Source organism: Marmota marmota, unplaced genomic scaffold (genome assembly GCF_001458135.2).
Source record: "Marmota marmota marmota unplaced genomic scaffold, marMar, whole genome shotgun sequence".
NCBI classification, from domain to species: domain Eukaryota; kingdom Metazoa; phylum Chordata; class Mammalia; order Rodentia; family Sciuridae; genus Marmota; species Marmota marmota.
This window is the reverse complement of record NW_026000080.1, coordinates 422029-443589: the sequence shown is the minus strand read 5'-3', so window position 1 is coordinate 443589 and position 21561 is coordinate 422029. Positions and strand designations below refer to the sequence as shown.

At 32.9% G+C, this 21561-nt stretch overlaps 1 protein-coding gene across 4 annotated transcripts in view; it reads left to right on the top strand.

Annotated features, from left to right (window-relative positions):
* Nucleotides 1-21561, top strand: part of Pkn2 (protein kinase N2) — a 117382-nt gene that overhangs the window by 74827 nt on the left and 20994 nt on the right. For 2 of the 4 annotated variants that reach the window (XM_048814968.1, XM_015504722.2), the window contains exons 7-12: nucleotides 4589-4774; nucleotides 5745-5854; nucleotides 17127-17270; nucleotides 17591-17666; nucleotides 18342-18516; nucleotides 21011-21137. In XM_048814968.1, coding sequence (XP_048670925.1) covers nucleotides 4589-4774; nucleotides 5745-5854; nucleotides 17127-17270; nucleotides 17591-17666; nucleotides 18342-18516; nucleotides 21011-21137 — 818 coding nt within the window. The remainder of the gene's footprint in view (nucleotides 1-4588; nucleotides 4775-5744; nucleotides 5855-17126; nucleotides 17271-17590; nucleotides 17667-18341; nucleotides 18517-21010; nucleotides 21138-21561) is intronic. The other 2 variants (XM_015504723.2, XM_048814970.1) reach the window with 2 other exon arrangements.

Genomic DNA, 21561 nt, shown 5'->3' with positions numbered 1-21561 from the left:
TACTTTTTATAAAATTATCTCCTTTGATTTTTTTTTTTTTAACCATTTGATTTAATGTGTCTTAAGGTGAATCTCTTAATGTATCCTATTTAGAGTCATTGAGTTTCTTGATGTACAGGTTCATATCTTTCATCAAATTTGGGGAGTTTTCAGCCATTATTTCTTCAAATGTTATTCTTTTCACTTTCTTTTCCTTTGGAACTCCATTATTTATGTATTTGTGTGCTATCTGGCATCTCACATTTCATTTAGGCTCTGCATTTTTTCTTTATTCTTTTTTCTTTCTGCTCCTAAGACTTGATGATTTCAGCTGAACTATCACCAAATATACTATATTTTCTTCTGCTTGCTCAAATCTGCTGTTGAATAACTCTAGTAACTTTTTTTCATTTTATCATATTTTTTCAGTTCCAGAATTTCTCTTTGGCTGTGTGTGTGATTGTGCATGTGTGTATGTGTGTATGTACACACAGTAACATGTGGAAACTGCAAAGCCTTATTCCCCAAAGCATTTCATTTCACTTCCTTGGCTTTTTGGCTTATATATTGTTTGCCCCAACTGAGAGCCTGTGCCCTGATTATTTACTTTTAAATGTTTTTGACATATGCCCTCCAATTAGCTGATTCTCTGCCCTTAGAAATTTGGGTACAATAAAGATAAGCCCTTGGTGTTAGTCCTTTAGGGATCCCACAGACATGTCAAAGCAGGCAACTACAGTTTGAGAATGAGAGTTCTCTATTTGCTCTGGCACCAAGACCCTATACCAGTAACGGAGGCTGCCATCATCAAGCTTTAAGTTGTGTGTATTATTTTTCAAATTGTTAAAATGTCAGTGGTATCTTAAGTCAGACAGAATTGTTATTTAATACATAGCTCTTAGATATAATGTATATCCATGGGGCAGTGAAAAATAAATGATTGGACACATTACAGCACTATTCCTGAAAATGTTTGGGAATCTTTAGTTTACCTTACATATTATAGTACCTGTTTATCTTTCTAACTGTTTTGTATCTTATACAACTCCTACCATTATTTAAATTAGTTTATGTACCGTCGTCTGTCACAATTAGTTAATGCACAGTCTTTCTCTGTTTAAATGTCTTTGCCTTATTCATCTTCTTACTGTACATATTTTTTTAATCAAAACTGCAATATAGACCTATAAAAACAAAGACCTTATCATCTGCTTACATATAATCGTAGCCACTAACACAGAGCGTTTAATACATGCAAAGGGTATTTGTTAAATAATATTCGATAATTAGGCAGGAACTATACTTCTTATCTTACTTTCATCATCTTTTAGCTTAGTGCTGAACACATTATTGATACTCAAGAACTCTTGAATGATTCATTGATTAAAATATGATTTCAAATATTTGAAAATCAATGGTATTTCTAGAAAAGTAATAGAACCACTTTTAAAGTCTTGGCTGATATGACTGGAAAAATTTTCCCTTTTTATTGTAGTCTGTTCTTCAGTTATATAACTTCTTTTCAGTTTGTTTTTCTATCATTTATTTCCTTACTAAACTCTATTTAAAAATCATATAAATCACCATTCTAAAAAATATCTTACAATTTTTAAAGCAGTTTGATTTTAAAAATGTCTAATTTCCTTAAGCATCTACTGGATCATTAACTGAATGTGGAATAACCAAGAAGAGAAATGGTACTTATAAAGGATTAGAAATGATGAAAGATAAACATGGATAAATACAGGGCATTTTCTAATCTGACTTTTTTTTTTACTGCTTTCTATTTGTGGTTTGTCTCATTTAACTCTAGTTTCTTTTAGTGGTTATATGATTATAACATTGAAATTCACAAATTTGTTGTTACTTTGATATAAGGTTAAAATAAGGTTTTTTGCTCTATATTGTGAGATTTTACTAGTTTTTATAAGAGGAGATATCTTCAGAATCAAAAAGAATGTTAATTCAGTTGTACCAACATGTAATACTGAATTATGAATTAGTAAAATAGCTATTAGTTTTTCCAGTCAGTTGAAAGAAATAAGAATACATTTACTTATTTTATTGTAATTCATAGCCTCTACTTAGGAATATAAGCATTTCTTGGATTTGCTTGTTTTAAAAATTTCACATTGTAGGTTATGAAGGTAAAGAATGTAGTTTTAATCTATTTCTAATATGGTTATATGAAGTTGCAACTATGTCATCTCATAAAATAAAGAAACTTCTAGATGTTTAATAAAGATCTTAATGCCCTCCAGGTTTGTTTTGTTCTAAATGAAAGCAGGTGGTAAGCATTGTCATGCCCTGATACATTGAAATTACTAAAATATTTAATAAGCTTCCAGGGTTTGAAGTCGTAGCCAGATGTTTTCAGTTTCCCCAGGATGGCTTTTACAGCTAAACATTTACTATGGAAATTAGCAAAGTTTGCCAGTTTACAAAAAGGCAAATAAAAAACAAATACAACAAGTTATTTTTTTGAACTAGAATAAAAATGATAACCACTATACTTAATCTGTCTTATCACTTTATAGTAAAATAAGATTTCCACAGCACAATAACACATGAAAAAAACTGAAATTCTACCTCTTTCCCCAACTTTTAATAGGTTTATTGAGGTATAATTTACATTCCATAGAATTTACCCATTTTTAAATGTACAATTTATGATTTTTTAATAAATTATATGATTGTGCCACTATCATCAATATCATTGTGAGAGCAGTTTTATTAACTTTTAATTGACATATAATAAACTACACATATTTAAAATACCTAGTCTTGCTTTCATTATTTCCAACAAGAAATCTGCTACCATCTTTTTTATTATTTTTTTTATTTCTCTGTATGTGAAATGTTTTTTTTTCTTTTGCTACTTTTACTGTTTTCTATTTATCACTGCTTTTGAGAAATTGGCTTATGGTGTGGTTTACTTGTATTTCTTTGCTTTGGTATTCCTTGAACTTTTTGGGTTATAGTTTTCATCAAATTTGGAGAATTTTTACATATTCATTTTATATATATATATACCTACATACATATGCATATATGTATACATAGATGTATACATATGTATATATATCTCTTTCCTCTTCTCCCTGCTGTTCCTCAGGAACTTCAGTTACACAAATGAGGCTACATGTTGTTAAATTCATCATTAACATATGTTCTGTTCTTTTTTTCCCCCCTCTCAAGTCTTCTTTCTTCCTTTTTTTTTTTTTTTTTGCTGTGTCTTCAACTTCACTAATCTTTTAAATATTTAATCTATCACCAGTTCATTCAGTGTACTTTTAAAGACATCTCAGACATTGTCTGTGAAGTATCTCTAGAAATTTGGTTTGGGTCTGTTTTATTTCATTCATGTATCTGTTCAACTTCTGAACAGATGGAATATAGCTATAATAATTATTTTAATGTCCTTGTCTGCAAATTCTAACATTTATGGCAGGCTACTAACTTTGTGGTAATTGGAACACTGGGAAAAAACAAATACACCTGATAATCTTTGATTAGATGGAAAATATTTTGAATTTTTTCTTGTTGAGTGCTAGATACTTTTTAATTTCTGTAAATATTTTTAAGCTTTGTTCTAGGACAGAGTTACTTATTTTATCTTTTCAGTATTGCTTTTTGACATTTGTTATGTATAACAAGAACGCCATTTAGGGGTAATTGTTCTTTCTGCTGTGGGGCAAGACTCTCCAGTGTTCCAGGAATTAAGATTTTCAGTCCTAGTTGGTAAGAACAGGCTTCTTCCCTGTGTACACTGAGTATTGCTGTTTCTGATTTTTCAGATGGTTCCCTTGCCTCAAGCATTTTATTCATAAGCAGGTGCTGATTAGTACTTTGAATAAGGTATGAGAGAGACCTTGTGTGTCACTGAATTCTACCACTCTACCACTCTCCAAACCTTAAAGCGGCATTTTTAATTCTTATATAGTGTAGCCCAAATGATGACAAAGCTTCGTCTCCAGATGGCCTTTTGAACACTTTTAGTATTATTTGCCTAAGAAAATAGCAATTATTTTATGCTTAATTACAACCTTTACTCATTTGACTAACCTCTCAGAATGGAAAGATAATATGGTAATTTTACATATCAAACAGAACAGTGGTTGTTTATGTAAAAAACCTGTGAAGTCCTTTTCTATGTTAGCTGAATACTAGTAACCATAACTATTATTCCCATTGTCAGACTTATTTATAATTTCTGTGTGCTATTTCAATAGATATATTATTTAACTTCATGTTCCCCTTTCAAAGTTCTCTATCCACATAATTCAAGAATTTTTTTCATGTAATTAATAGAAATGAGTATTCAAATATATAAGAGGTTCATGTAACTTATTTTATGCCCTACAGTCAGCTTTGGGGGGTATTGTTCTTTCCTTTAAAAGTTCTTATAGTTTTCTAAAAATTTTCAGTGGTTTCTCTGAGTAAAGCAGGAAAGTTGATAGTTAACCTTACAGGTCCTCTAGGAGAAGAGTTTTTGCTATTTTAGAAGATCCTTTTAATTTTATTTTTTTCTCTTTTTAAATATATAGCAGAAACATAGTTCTATATATTAAGAATTGATATTCTTATTTGTTTTTATTTATGCTACTAGGTACTTTGGAAGTTCGTCTTATGGGCTGCCAAGACATCCTAGAGAATGTCCCTGGACGATCAAAAGCAACATCTGTTGCTCTACCTGGTTGGAGTCCGAGTGAAACCAGATCATCTTTCATGAGCAGAACGAGTAAAAGTAAAAGTGGAAGTAGTCGAAATCTCCTAAAAACCGATGACTTGTCCAGTTCAGTAACCACACTTTTTTAAAGAATATAACAAATGAAAGGGACTAGACAAAGAAATTATCAATGGGGACAGAAAAGAATGGAAGGTGTCCAAGTGGGAAAAAAAAACTTGAAAATTATAATTTGTGTAGTTAAATTTAAAATATTAAAACTGTAATGATAGGAAGCAAAAGGGCAGCAGAATTTATTTTACTGAAAATGTATGAATGAATGACAAACAATGGTAATTCTTTTGAAAGAATGAAATATTGAAAAATCACTCTTTATGCCCACCTGAAAAATATACAGAGACAATGAGACTTGTTCTTCTTGTAGGATCATACCTTGATTCTTTTAATGGTTTGGTGATACTTCAAAACTAATATTGAATTTTGCATAACTAACTATTGGACCAAACCTGTGTACTGGGATAGCAACCTGCAAGTCAACTTTAATAGGAATCAGAGGGTAAGGATTGAGGAGAATAAAATGAAAAAATATTTAGGAAGCACTTTGGAGACATTGTGAAGTATAGTTGTAAACTATACATAAGTGTATATCTAGGATGAAAAAGCATATGACAATTAAACCTAGTATAGAGTACAAAAGTGAACTTGTCTGTAGTTGATTGTGCTTAGAGGGTTTGTGAAAATAAAGAGTTGTTTGAGGCTGCCAAACTTTAAATATAAACAAGAGTAAACAAAGAAAAACTGGATTTTTGATCATCCATTGTGGCAAACAACGACTGTGAATCCTTTAATTCACATTCTTTTATGTACAAACTAGATAGCAGTTACCATTTGTGTTTTATCAAACAGGATAATCTGGAAGGGTCTAGTGGGAGTATTTATATAGCAATTTAGGATTAAAAAACTAAAGAATTAAATATGAAAAAACATTTTCAAAGAATCTTAAGATTTTTCATTGCTATAGTGGCAGCAATATTAAAGGTTTAAAGTCTTTAAACAAGCTTATAAATTTTAATTACAGATGATGTCTGTGCTGTTTTGAAGCTAGATAATACTGTGGTTGGTCAAACTAGCTGGAAACCCATTTCCAATCAGTCATGGGACCAGAAGTTTACACTGGAACTAGACAGGGTAAGATGAGGAAATTTTTACTTGAATTTTCATTATACTAAAAATTTTGTTTTGAATGTTTTAAATGTTTTATTATTTTGGAAGACTTTAACAGACTTTATTCTTAACAAGAATAAAAGAAAGGTATATTTTTTTTGACATTCTCATGTAGTAAGTTACATAGAAGTCTACTTTTATGTACAGGTAAATATCAGATTCCTATTATAGCTTTTATTTGTGCATTCACTTGAAAATGTGTGCTTTATATTAAACTAGAAAAACCAACAAACCAGCTAAATCTAATATTGTGTTTGTTGTTTTAATAACACACAGTCTAATCACTGAAGTGATTCTTCTGACCCACCACGTTCAGGTTATCTTACCAAAGCTGAGTTTGAAAGGAGCTCTTGGCGAACACTGTGGTGCACACCTGTAATCCCAGTGACTCAGGAGGCTGAGGCAGTAGGATTGCAAGTTCAAAGCCAGCCTCAGCAATTTAGCAAGGCCCTAAGTGAGACCCTGTCTCAAAAAATAAAAAAGGCTGAAGATGTGGCTCAGTGGTTAAGCACCCCTGGGTTCAATCCCCCATATCAGAAAGAAAGAAAGGAGCTCTTATACTCAAGTTACACTCAAGTCTCTTCACTTCCCATGTATCTCAGTGTCTTTCATGAAGATATAAATAGCTAGAATCCATTCTGTGGCTGTAGAACCCAATTGAAATTAACTTGTCACAGTATATTCAATAGATATACAATGATGACTTGATCTTAGATTCAAATTCATTTTTTGAGTATGGGATGAAAATGTTAAAAATCAATCATAACTTTATCTGAAAATTAAAGAGTTTAAGCTTTGTGTTATATCATATTCAGAAAGCAGATTTATAAGGCTTAATGGTGATGTAATCTATGAAAATATTTTGGCTGTTATCGCTCCAGCTTTTATTAAGATATTTTTCCAATAAAGTCTTCAAAGCAAGCATACTAGCTCAGACCTTTATTATTGCTTTTCTTGGTTCAAAATTATGTCAACCACTTAAATGTTACATGTACTTAACAAAATGCTTAGCCTGTTGTGTAGTCCAGTTTTCGAATCTTTTATATTATCTATTTCAGTGAGATGTGTGAGGATCGAATCTATGTTAAAACTAGGCACTGTGATGCATCCCAGCAATTTGGGAGGCTGAGGAAGGAGGATTGCAAGCCTGAGGCCAGCTTCAGCAACTTAGCAAGATCCTAATCAACTTAGTGAGACCCTGTCCTAAAATAAGAAGGGCAGGGGATGTAGCTCAGTGGTAAAGAACCCCTGTGTTAGTTTCATCCCTGGTACCAAAAAAAGAAAAAAAAAAAATGAAAATGACTAATTGGGAGATTTTACATGTAGTAAGGTTATTGAGAGAGTTGTATATTTAAAAAAGAGAACTTAAAATAAATTGGGTCTTGCAGTCATTGAAGTAACTGAGAAACCAGCATAGTTACATATAAATAAATTTTAGAACTACTATAGACTTTCAGTGTCCTGCTTCTAAAGGTATGTTCTTTTCCCTATGATAATTTGAATGAGATATAAAGATAGAGGTGGCACAGAGAGAAAAGTACAAAAAATGGTGAATGCCTGGAAAGAGAAAATAGTTTATAATTATCTAAACTATTAGTTTAGAACACTAGAAAGTCTCTGATAACTATTGGCTGTTCATAACTTGAGATCTACAACTAAAATTATTTTTCTACTCTATGATATCAGACATTTTTTCCCACTTGGAGTTGTGCTCCCTTTGAAACTTTGAAGACACTGCATGGCTTAGTAAAGCCATATTCTCAAACCAGCTAGTCCTTATTGCTCCCAGTATTCCTATTCCTTGCCCCTAATTTGATTATAAACTTCTTGGCAGAGACCACATTTCCTATTACAATAGTTCTTTATGTTTACATAGTACATTTTACATTTACATGTGCTTTTTACTCTTTTATTATTTCTTATAATGATAGAATATTTATTTATGGAAAATGTTTATAGAAATATAAGTCTTGGACTACTCCTGTTGTACTAGCTATAGCTATATAGGATGCTGCGGTTCTGGGAGGATCACTTGCATCCAGGAGTATAAGACCAGCCTGGGCAGTTTAATAGAGAGACCCTGTCTATAGATAGATAGAGGTTGTAGATGAAATTTAAAGGTAAGTGCACTTGCCTAGCATGCATGAGGCCCTGCGATCTATCACCATCACCATTGAATAAACAAAGAATGAAAGAAATCAATAGTTCTTCTTAAAATTGTAAGATAATTGTAGAAATGACCTAGATCTAGAATTCTTCTAGAAAAATTAAAATTATATTCCAGGGAGTTCCAGTGTTCTGTAAAATTGTCTCAGGAGGTAACACGGAGTCCTTTTTGTTTTGTTTTGGAATTCTATGTAAGATGTCATTTGGATTTTGCCACTTAAAATGTTTTTTAATTGCTTATGTACTTCAGCTCCTATATTGTGCAAATTAAGGAAATTATGGTTTAAAGGTTAAATAACTAGCCTAGGGTATAATCCAGAATTCTTAATAGCTACGGACTAATGGTTCTGTATTATATCAAGTTTCTCTTTTATTTTCTTATAAAACCGGTCTTTTTTATATTATAAACATGATAGCTGAGTACAGTGGTATATACCTATAATCCCAGCTATTCAGTAGGCTGAGGCAGGAGGATTGCAAGTTTGAGCCCAGCCTGGACAACTTAGGGAGACCATGTCTCAAAAAGTAAAAAGGGCTGCAGGTACATTTCAGTAATAGAGAACCTCCTGGTATTCAGTTCCTAGTACTGCTCAAAAGGGGGGGGGGGCTGTGCAATTTCTCTTTTTCCTTGAATTTCCTCCCCTTTCCTGTGATAACAAGTTTGATCAAGCTATCATGGGAGATTGAGATCATCTTAGATGCTGGGTTTTTAACTTGTAATGAAGCTATAATGGTTTTCACCTTCCTTTGGCTCTTCCAGATTCTTCTATTAAATAATATATCATGAACATGTCATATCCTCCTCAGACTATGTGACTCCTTTGGGATCATCAACTATATATAAAATCAGTTAGTTTTTTTTTTTGGCTCGGGGATTAAATCAGGGACGCTTTACCATGAAGCTACATCTCCATTTATTTATTTAAGACAGGGTCTCTCTAAATTACTGAATCTAGCCTCAAATTTATGATCCTCTTGCTTTGGCCTCCTAGGTGGCTGAGATTACAGGTGCGCACCTCTGTGTCTGGACCTTTTTGTTGTTGTTCTTTGTTTTTATCATTTCTTGACCATCAGGCATTCTGCTAAATTCATTAAGGATGACTTTGTTTTTCCCTTTGCTCTAACATTTGCCATTGTTAGGAGGGACTTAAAACACACAACCCATTCAACACACCCTTATTTCAAATTTCTTGTAACTCAGCTCCATTGTACTTTTATTCCTGGGTTATTTTAGCAATAAATTTTTCTATTCAACTTAAATCTGTTGTTTTCATTCAAAATTATTTTAATTATACATATTTATGTAATATAGTATGATAATTTGATACATGTATGTAATGAAGAATGATTAGGGTAATTAGCATTTCCATCTCTTTAAACATTTATCATTTCATTGTGTTGGGAATCTTCAAACTCCTCCTGTCTAGTTTTTTATAAAATATATAATAAATTGTTGAAATCTTAAATTCAGTATTCCAAACTTTCGCTACCAAATCTCTTGTTCTTCTAAATGAGATAACTGCATAAAACACCTAAAATAATACCTTTACATGATAGTTGAGTAGTAAATGATAGCTCTTATTACTCCCGGCTTTGTTTTATTACCATAAAGCTAACTATTTAATCACATATTTTCATTTCCTTAATATTCTAGATATTTTTTATGTTATTAATTCCTTCCAAACTTCATTTCCTTTTCTGTGCACCCTAAAATCAGTGTTATTCGGAACTGTTTCCTTGCTGATGCCCCCACAACATCCTTCGACCTTGTCTTTATACCATACCTGCTGTGGAAACCTAAAACAGCATATTATTCCTGCCATGTAGCTTTTCTACTTTCATATGCTAAGTGCTGCTGAAGTTAGTAATACTTACAGTGTGTATTTTAGTTTCCACCCTCAGTAAGGCTTACTCTAAAAGTTAATTGTACATTTCAAATCCAACTCTTACCAGTAATTTTTGTTTCCCCCATCTCATACTCCTTTACTTCTGTTTTAGATTAAGCCCATTAGACTTCATATTCCTGCTACCATTCACTAAATTTTCTGCATCATCATCTTGGTTTCAGAGAAAGAAGTCTGTCTCATTCCTATTAGAGTCTGTGATCTAAATTGTCTTCTAATTCCCATTCTTTGTAATCTCTTGAAACCTTCTTCCATCAATTATACCTGCTGTGACCTATATATCTTAACCTCATTTCCTCTTACCTTTGATTATTATTACATGTTTGCATTCCTTCCATTATTTTATTTTATTTTATTTTATTGCTTCCTTGTAGCTCTATTGATCGGCTTCTCACAAACAAGATTCTTGAAAAAGTTAATCATGTTCACATACTACATTGGAGCTTCTGTTGCTGTAATAGGTTCTAAATAAGACACATTATATATAGTTTCTCGTTTAATCCTTTCAGTAATCTTATGAGATATATATAATTATTTTAGCTGTTCTAAGGATTACTGATGTCCCAAGACTTCTAATTTTTCTCAGGCCACACAGCTAGAAAGTGAGAGAGCTGAGAATCATCACAAGTATCTTGACACTAAAGCCTAGTCTGTCTAAAATAAAAGTCTGTGTTCTTCATTATAGCTTACTAACTTGTCTGTTTCTCATCCTTCTGCCTGGGTAAATTTTTTTAATTGCGTATTACAGTAAGAAAAATAATAAAAATTTAGTGCTGGGCTTCTGTTAACTTTTAGTTCTCACACAACCCTAGACAACAAATAGCATATTATTGTGCATATTTTACAGGTAAGCAAACTGAGGACCAGAAAGGTAAAAGTAACTTGTCTAAAGTTCTAAAACTATCAATGATATGGAGCTGAGACTTGAATGAACTATTTGTTCTACAAAAATTTATTCCATCTGTAGGCATAAGATAATATGATCCTAGGGCTCTACTGTACTTCCCGAGGTGATTCACCTCTACCCCTTCATGTTTTACCCTTTAGTGCTGGCCTATAGTTTCCAAGTTAAAGATCAAATTATTTTGTTGTCATACAAAGTTCTTCATGATCTTGCTCTACCTGTCTTTTTATCCTTATTTCCCATATTCTAGGCTTAACTACATGAAACTATATCCTCTCTAAAATATACTGTCTACTTCTTTAACCTTTGTACATTCTTTTTCCTCTGATCATTGTGTCCTCTCTGCTTTCAGTCTTGTGACTCATCTCTTAAAGCCCAATTTGAGTCTCATCTTTTTCAATCTTCCTTGTACTCTTCCCTTACAAAAATCATTTTATTACTCATATTTATTTACATTTACACCTTTCCAGTAAAACTATGAATCACTTGAAAACAGGAATATATGTTGCTTATCTTTGTACCTATCACAGAAGATACTTAATTTAGATAATCACTAAGTATTAATGGAATGAATGGAAATAATTTATGCAAGATTAATTTTTAAACTTAGCCTTTTTCTTTAACTTATATTTTTTTTATATCAACATACCTGAGGAAGATGACATTCTGATTGATACAGTGATTCCCAAGTAGATTCCCAAATAAACACACATAGCAGAATCTGAGGGACAAAGACATGTTTCATGTTTACATGAAAATGCCTTCTTCCTTACCCAGTCTCAACCTCTTCCCCATAACTGAATCTGGTTTAAATTTTCATGCCTCACCTGTTGCTAGAAAATAATTGTTCTTAAATACAGTATAAGCATTTTAAAATGCTTTTTATGCCTCTCTGACCTTTAATACTGAAGACCTCCATTTAACAATGTGAGAAATAGAAAAGAATTAGAAGTAATACTACTGTAAAGAAACTTAAGCTCAGATTAGGTTTTAAAAAATTAATTTGAGGCAAAATTAAAACCTATTAAATATGTTTTAGAAGCTTAGGGATGAATTCTATCCAATATGAACTTTCATCCCAGATTTAAAAGTTCTGAGGGTAGACTCATTCCACTGTCTGATTCATTAAACTTCTATTCTTCACCTCCTCCCCTGACATTGTATATTAGCATCCACATATCAGAGAGAACATTCAACCTTTGGTTTTGGGGGATTTGCTTATTTCTGAATACACCTAAGTGAATCTTCACATCATGTACAACCACAAGACTGGGATCCTAATCAGAATAAGGTATATTCCATGTTTGTATAAATATATCAAAATATACTCTACTGTCATGTAAATATGAAAATTTATAAAAGTACATGAGGATAAACCCACCAACGAATATGCAGAAACATAATGGAATTGTTATATGGAGAATATAAAGTTTAATCTTTAAAGAAAGAACAAAAGAATTTTAAAACATAAGCAAAGAATGAATGATAAGCCAATAAGAGTAGGCAGGGATTAAATTAATCAAATAAAATGATATCTGGAATTTGCTTCAAAATAATGCAGGAGGTCTGGGAAAGTAGCTCAGAGGCAGAGTGTTTGCCTAGTATGCATGAGGCCCTGTGTTCAATCCCTAGCACCAGGGGGGAAATAAAAGAAAAGGAGGGGTTAAAAGTAAAGCATGACTGACCAATAGTTGATAAATTTTTGATGCTGCGGGGAAGAACATCCAAATAGGACTTTTAAAAATAGGCAATGTTAACATTTGATATTGAAAACTAAGAGGATAGGCTAAACAAAAGAAGAGTTAGCTTGGAAGATAGCTAAAGAAGTTGCCTAGAGTACAACACAAAGAGATAAAAAATTTGAAGGAAAGTCTGAGAGACGGGAATAAGAATTAAGATAGAATAAGAATTAAATGGAGTTCCAGAAGGATGGAGTAGAGGACAAAGGCTGTCTGAAGCAGTAATGGCTGAATTTTCCAGAATTGATGACAGTCACAGATTTTCAGATTTGAGAATACAAGTACCTTAAAGGGTTAATAAGGTAGCTAATTTAAAAACTCAGCAATGTGGGAGATGTGGATTGGATTTAATCAAGAATGTAATTGTTATAGAGTCAAATGTTTAATTTGATCTTCATGAAAAGAGAATTTCGGCTGGGATGAGGAAAAACTAGTGGGAAAATCATAGGTAACAGTATAGATTTTGGTTGAAGAATAAGATAAAGTTTGGAAATAGGAACAATGTGTATTAAGTCATGGAGGATGAAAAGTATATAAGGAGTCGGGAATAAAAGGGAAACTATGTAACTTTAGCAGATAATAATTGACATAATAAGTGACTATGTACACTCATATTTCTATCATAATTATTTACTTGTGTTTTGCACTACAAAGGGAGTAAAATTATCCACATCACAGGTGACTTCAAGCAGAGATCACATCCTTATATTCTTCATTTTATCTATCCTGCTCCTCTCTCTGTATTTCTCATCCTCCCAAAAGGCTCCAAGATTTCACATACATTTCAGCTCAAGAGTCTCCCTCACTGGACTTCTGAACTTGAAAACATATTACTGTTTCCCCAGGTAGTTGTTTTCTGTTTGTCCCTAGTGGATTCCAGGTTTTTTTTTTTTCTACCCCATCCTATTCTGTACTTCTATAGATTAGTGTGTGACTTTGAAATTTACTGGGCTCTGATTTAAGATGAAAGACAGTGGGAGATTAGTGGGCAGAAGGAAAGGGCAATCAGGATTTTTGTTTCTCTTCCTTCATCCCTACTTTGCTGTTTTTCACAGCAGTGTATCTATGGCTACACCTCCTGCTGGAGAGTTTCTTTTCCAAGATCCAGTCAGTCTCAGTGGATTTTTGTAATATTGCTTTTACACGTTTAGGCTAGGGTTGGACTACTGCTAGCCTTTCAATTTTTGTTCTTTGTTAGTTCCTTAACTTTCATCACGCCTCTGAAAGCAGCCAGTTTTTAAAACCCTCTTTAGTTAAATCCTTTCACTATTCAATCTGCTTGTTTCCTGGAATCTTAACTGATATATTTCCCAAGGCTGTGTTGTCCACAGAAGCCTATTGAACACTAATAAATATGACATCTGCCATGTGTATCTTTGTGAAAACATCATCATTCCTCAGCTCTTGAATTTCCTAAGCTTTGAGTAATTTTCACTATTGTAGCAACAGAAAGTTCATGTTTTGCCTCTTTTCAGTAGTGGAGGCGTACTCTCCTTTTATTAAAGTTCCCAAACTTTCTCAGTTCAGTGTTCTTGCTGTTCTAGTAGTTTTTTTCACAGTATGTCTCTAGAACAAAAGAAATACCCAATACTCCATTTATTAAGAAGTAGTTAATAAGTAGTGTTTATACACTAGATAATTAACCCCAATAGATTTTGGAAAAAAAGTATCGAGAGAAAAGAGTCTTATTTCATTCTTATGTAACTGAAATTAACAAATGGGATGTCTACCTGTTGTACACTGTATTATTTCTTAAAGCCCTGAATCAAATGGTTCTTCATTTCCTCTTCTGCAGATTTTTCATATGAAGTTGCTTTTTATTATTGTGAAAACCTAGCTTAGCATAGATATGATGTCATCAAAAGGCATGTATGTAGTATTCTAATGGTGAAACTATGAATTACCTTGAGCTAGTGATTCCCATGGTGTCCAATAGATGTCAGTGTATCCTTTGAAAAATGAAAGTATTCTCTGGCTGATACCCAGAGCTTTTCAACAACCATTTAGAAACATCAGCCTTCTTTGTGCTAAATGTATACTGTTTCCATTATTTGGGGAGTTTTTGTTTGTTCTTTGTTTTGTTTGGCTGCTGTTATTTTTTTTTAACTGCCACACATTTTTTAATTTTTTGCTTTCCTTCCTTCACTATGGGTAAAGCTGATTCAATGTCCCTTACCTTTTTCTGTTTATATTCAGGCCTTAGAGAGATAAGCCACACAGATTTCTTATTTCTCTCATACACTTTTCTCATTGATCGTAGATTCAAATACAGCAAAATGAAACACAAGCATTCATGGTCTGCCAGTACTGCCAATTAGTTAACCTAACTCAAATCGTACCACTCAGCTTTTTTTTTTGGCTGGGGGGTAGTAGATTTCTTCCATCTAGAATTTCATTATTCCTGTAGTTTTCAGTTATATATGAGCATGCCCTTGCCTTTAGACCAGATCTCCTTTATCTAGGAAATTTCTACAAAAGCAGCAGTCAAACTTGCATGTTAAATTCTAAACAGTAGTAGATGCTTCAATTCTATATCCCAGGCTGATTTACCCAAACTGCACTTGATATCAGGGGTTAAAAAGGATTGAGGATTCATGACATAGATTATGCAGTACTGAAATAAAAATTTCTAGATCACAGCCGTCCTCCCTCTTATGTTCTTAAGAGTGATTTTGACAGGGAACAATGCAAAGCAATAAAAAGTAAAGATGTTTATACCTAATTTCTCATTATAGAACTCTAGGAAATCTAGCTTAAAGTCTATCCCATTTAAATCTGTAACATATTTCCATTTGAAGCATGGAATAAAAAGCCTGAGGAAAGAGATGAATCAATATGTTAAGTTTACCAGAATGACTAGAATAAATAACAAATGAGGTGAGAGAATCCACTTTCATCCAGGGTAAAGCATAATTTCAGAAATGTAGCAGTGTGAAAGTATGAGAATCTGTAAAAAAATACTGATGCCATCCCTAGCTTCTGTGCCACTTGTACCTGCCTGTCCATAACAAGTTTTCTTCCCTAAGGAAGAAGATAAGAGAAAGTAATCCTCTCTCTTCTCCTAGTCTAAAAATAAGTAATCTAAATTACCAGTTCCCAATATAGTTGTTCTACCATCATATTTCACAAAACAACTGTTACCAAAATAATTAAGCTTTTAACTTGAATGCAGTGTGATAGCATTAGTATCACATCTATTCTCTATACCATTTGTTAATCCTAAAGTAATAATTATTCTTCTCATTCTTTCCCTTTCATGATAAGCATCCTCTTCCATATTAATTATGAGTCAGAGGGAAGAATTGAGATAGGAAGCCCTGGGATCACATGCCATTGATATGTTGTTCTGAGTCTTTTCCTGATCGGCTATGAGTCTCTCTGAAGCATTGTGTTATGACAGATTTTTATCATGTTGCATTTTTATAAGTGTTTATCTATTCATTTGTATCAACTAGTTTTATAACTTAAGGAAAGAATTTTTATTATGTATATCAGAAACTTATGCATAGCTTCATAAATTGAAATTTGTCATATAAAAGAAGTAATTTATTACTTTGTAGACCCTAAAGAGAAAAGTATTTTTCTCTCTTTCTGGATGGTCTGCATAATCTTGAGAAAATAATGGAAGAGTCTAGTACTTCGTTATAATTAAAATGTATAGATATTATAAGATATGTAGAGGTCAGTTTATGACTTGACTCCAACTTATAACCTACATTCTGTGTTTGCATTTAGTAATAGGTTGTAAAAACCTTAAATATGTTTCCTCCTGAAGCATTGTTTTTGATGATTATCATGTATTCTTTCCTAAGGATATGTTACATTTAACTGGTTCCTATGTTTTCAGTATTAAAGTTCTTACTACTTTGGTGTTCTTTTTTAAAACGTTATAATACATAAACATTTTAAGGCAGAAAGCATAAGCTGAATATCCCCTTTCTTCCCTACCTACTCAGGCTGCTGCACTTACTAGCCTTGCTACCAGCTAGATTTTTTTTTTTGAAGATTAAATGATCTAATATTAATACTCTTAAAGTGCTTGCCACAGTGTGTGGCATATTGTAAGTGCAGAATAAATGCTATTTGCAGATCATTCCCTTGCTCAATAGTGGGAAAGAAATAAGGTTTGACATGGATTCTGTGAGGCAAGTACTGGGGTCTTTTCACAGTAGCATAGCAAGTGATACATATGAAGAAGGGAAATAAGAAAGATTGAAACTTTAAATGGGAAGACTTCTGTGGGCATTCATCTGTACTAGTGGTTCCCATATGCATTCTTTAAGTGTACTTTGGAAATACCTTACCCAGAGAATGTCTTCTTGAGTTTGTGCTTTTAAATTAAAATGTATTAGTTTATTAAAAGAATATACAATTAAGAAACATTATAGAATTTTATTTAAAATAGTGTTATCTTTGTGTTACCTTTGTTTATTGTATTTGTATCTCATATTTTTTGTGATATTTTAATCAAGTGTGTGTCCAATGATGTCTTTTCTGTTTATTTATTTTTTTAATTATCCTAGTCACGTGAACTGGAAATTTCAGTTTATTGGCGTGATTGGCGATCTCTGTGTGCTGTAAAATTTCTGAGGTTAGAAGATTTTTTAGACAACCAACGGCATGGCATGTGTCTATATTTGGAACCACAGGGTACTTTATTTGCAGAGGTAATAAATGTATTTTATTAACTGTGTATAACTACAATTGAAATTATGTATAGGTAACATGATGTAGAATTGGAAAGAGTGTTAGGCTGAAAGACTAAGATGACTTGAATTCTTGACTCAGCTCTGCCACTGAATAGGTATGTGACCTTGAGAAAAATCATTTATCCTCTCTATATCTGTTTTCTCATCTAGAAAATGAGAGGATTGGACAAAATTATAGCTAAGATTCCCTTAAGCTTAAAATGCTATGAGTTTAGTGGATTTCATGAACCATAAATTCAATGCTATTTTCATGTCACCTTGAATTTTCATCACTGCAGGTTACCTTTTTTAATCCAGTCATTGAAAGAAGACCAAAACTCCAAAGACAAAAGAAAATTTTTTCAAAACAGCAAGGTAATTTCTAAGAATCAAATATAAAATGTTCTCGTGTTTTATTAAATCTTAAAAGTAATATCCATATGTAGTTTCTTTTTAGTTGTGCATTTATTTCTAGAATTTTATTACAGAACATTTTAGTTTACTATCACCCAGCTTCAGCAGTAATCAACTGATGGCCAATTTTGTTTTATTCACATCCTGTCTGCCCATACTCCTTAGTCAGATTATTTGAAGCAAACTCAGACATTAGTGAATCATCCTTAAATATTATAGTTTGGCTGGGTGTGGTGGCACATGCCTATAATCTCAGCACCTGGGGAAGCTGAGGTAGGAGGATGGCAAGTTCAGGGCCAGCCTGGGCAATTTAGCAAGACCCTGTATCAAAATGAAAATAAAGGACAAACAAACAAAAAAACCCAACTAGTTTGTGTCTAGTTAAGGTTTTAAAAAGAAGAGATTCTTTTTAAAACCTTAACTACATATGTATAACAATTTCTTACGTATTTATTTTTTAAACTATCTTATGCTATTTTGCACTAATATTTCATAGCAAATAGTTAAAAATAATCTTTTATATCAAATTTTGTTCTTCATTAATTATAAACTGATGAATGTAAATTTTTAATTATGCCTTTTGGTAATATATAAAGAAATTACTCGTTCTGTTTTCTTTATTCACAATATGTACAGGCAAAACGTTTCTCCGAGCTCCTCAAATGAATATTAATATTGCCACATGGGGAAGGCTAGTAAGAAGAGCTATTCCTACAGTAAATCATTCTGGCACCTTCAGCCCTCAAACTCCTGTGCATGCAACAGTGCCAGTGGTTGATGTGCGTATTCCTGAGCTAGCACCTCCAGCTAGGTATGTGTCTAAGATTTTTAAGCATATCTTACACAAAATAGTTATTGGGACATTTGTACATATTGATTACCGTGGTTATTGAGAACCTCAGTTTTTTCCAAGTAGTATTTTTATTTATTTTTTTCTTTTATCATAGGTATTTATTTATTTTCATTAGCACATGTGTAACAGTGGGGTTCATTTTGACATAATTATGCATGCACTGGATACAATTTGCTTCATCTCAGGCCCTAGTACCCTCTTTGTTTTAGTCAGAGTTTCAACACTGTGACCAAAGGAAAAATTTATTTGCCTACTATCTCAGAGGTATCAGTGCATAGATAGCCAACTTCATTGTTCTGGGCCCATAGTGAAGCAGAACATTATGGTGGAAGAGCATTGCAGAGCAAAGCAGTGGCACTGATATTTATTTTTCATTTCTTCTGTATGAAATATTCAGTGTTTGATTGTGGTTTAGTAGTCACAAATTTTTGGTTTCTACTTGCCATAGACCATTTTTTATTTCAGCTTCAATTCTGAAGGATAGTTTTGCTGGATATAGCAATCTTGGCTGGAACTCAGTATCTTCAGGACTTAATATATATTACTATAATCCCTCCTTGTTTAGGGTCTTGACTGAAAAATCAGTAAAATTCTAATTGGTTTACCTCTAAATGTGACTGTTTTTCTCTTGTTGCTTTGAGAATTCTGTTCTTATTTTGTATATTAAGAATCTTATTTATAATGTATCTTGATAAGGACCTTTTTAAATTTTATTTAGCAGGAGCTCTAAATACTTCTTGAATTTGCATTTCCATCTCATGATTGAAATTTGGAAATTTTTCTGATATTTTTTGGGGGGATGGTATCAGGGATTAAATTCAGAGGCACTCAGCTACTGAGCCACATTCCCAATCCTATTTTGTATTTATTTAGATACAGGGTCTCACTAAGTTGCTTAGCACCTCGATTTTGCTAAGGCTGGCTTTCAATTTGTAATCCTCTTGCCTAAGCCTCCCAAGCCACTGGGATTACAGGCATGCATCACCATGCCCTGCTTCTAATTATAATGTCATTGAAAATGTTGTACATTCCTTTAGTTTGTATTTCAGTTCCTTTATGTATACCAGTGGTTCTTAGGTTAGGTCTCTTAATATTATCCCTGATTGACTAATCTGATCATGGTCTCTTACAATTTTTTCTTTGTCAACTTTATTTTCAAGATTTTATACTTGGTCTTTGAGGCCTGAAATTCTGTCTTCACAGTGCTCTAATCTATTGGTGATGCTTTCAACTGAATTTTTAATTTGATTATTGAATCTTTCATTTCTAATACTTCTGTTTGGTTCTTTTTCAGAATCTCTCTTTATTGAAATGTTCTTTTACTTCCTATATATTCTCTCTCAGTTAATCCTTATATCTTCTTTTTGTTTATCAATTATTTTAATCATCAATTTCCTAAATTCTTTTTCTGGCATTTCCTCCACTGTGATGTCCATGGGGTCACTTGTGTTGTGACCTATTTGGGATGGCTTGTTCCCTTGATTTTTTTCATATTATTAGTATTTTTGTTCATCTTCTGGGATGATTCTCTCTTCTACTTTTATATAAAGTAGTTTTTAGTGAGCTGCTTTCTCTTGACCCAGTTCTAACTTGCTGCTATGTCCAGTCTCTAATACCACATCGAGAGGAGATACTAATCCCTAGTAATTACAGGCACTTCAGAACAAAAGCCATATGCTAAGAAATCTTAAAAAAAAAAAAAAAAGCTTATTAATAATGTTCTTCAGCAGCTCACTAATCTGTTGTTCTTGGTCACAATTTTTAAGTAGGGTGTTTTCTTTCTGGGGTTTCAGTTATCATGCAGTTTATTTTCAGCTCTGACCCAAAGTGGTTGAACTTGTTAGTGGCATCTGTGTTCACCAAAGGGTGAACTTTCTTGGATGCCTGTGGGGTTGGGGGGGATGGGGTTGTGATCAGAACTATCCATCCAAGACGGTAGTGAAACTTTCATGTACTAGAGATAGGAGAATAGAATGTGTCATCCTATCTTCCAGATCTTTCTAAGCTTGGAAGAGATGTTTTCGGGCTCACCAGATTTGTTGTGAATTGAATACCCCAGTGTCAGCCAGGCTACTGATCCCAGCATTCAGATCACCTGTTTCAAGTGAAAAGAGTTTTTCGCTCTTTTCAGCATTGTAGGCTCCATTTGCTGGTGCTGAATTACTGTTTTGATTTACTCTTGGAGAGCTATGATAGAGTGGCTTCCTCTGAACCTCCTTATTCCATTCCCCAAAGGCATAGACTCATTATGATACCTTATTCCTGTCATTCAAATTGTAAAAAGCAAAACAAATGAGAAATGCCTCCTTCCTCTATTCCACCATCTTGCCATCTCAAATGATAGTTTTAAACAAGTGCTCTGTTTACTTTTAAAATGTTCAATTGCTTTTATTAAATAAATTAGTAAATACTTTTGATTACTATTTTGGTGAATTGCTTTATCTTTTGTAAGTGATTCTACAGTAACCAAATTGGACTTTGATCTTGAGCCGGAACCTCCTCCAGCCCCACCAAGAGCTTCTTCCCTTGGAGAAATAGATGAAACTTCTGAATTAAGAGTTTTGGATACACCTGGACAGGCAAGACATTTAAGACTTTGTGTAATTCTTTTTTGCCACATGAATGCATAGTAAAAGTATCATAGTGAATAAGTGCAATTTCAATTTAAAGTTTATCTGTGAACTATTTATACTTCTTATGAATGGACTGTTTTCAATTAAATTAGACTAAGTTGACAAGAAATTACAAAATTATTAGTGTTGGCATGCCATTGTCATTAGCTATTAAGCTAAAAAAGATAGAATAAGTTTCTTTAGCTAAAAAGGAGCATAGAAGCATGGTTGATATTTATTGTCATATTGCCTGAAATGCTGTTTATCTTCTAACTTGGTTAATAATATGCTATATACATATTATTATAAAATTAATGCTAGGGATGTGGCGCAATGGTAGAGCACTTACCTGGCATGCATGAGGCCTTAGGTTTTTTCCCCAACACCCCCC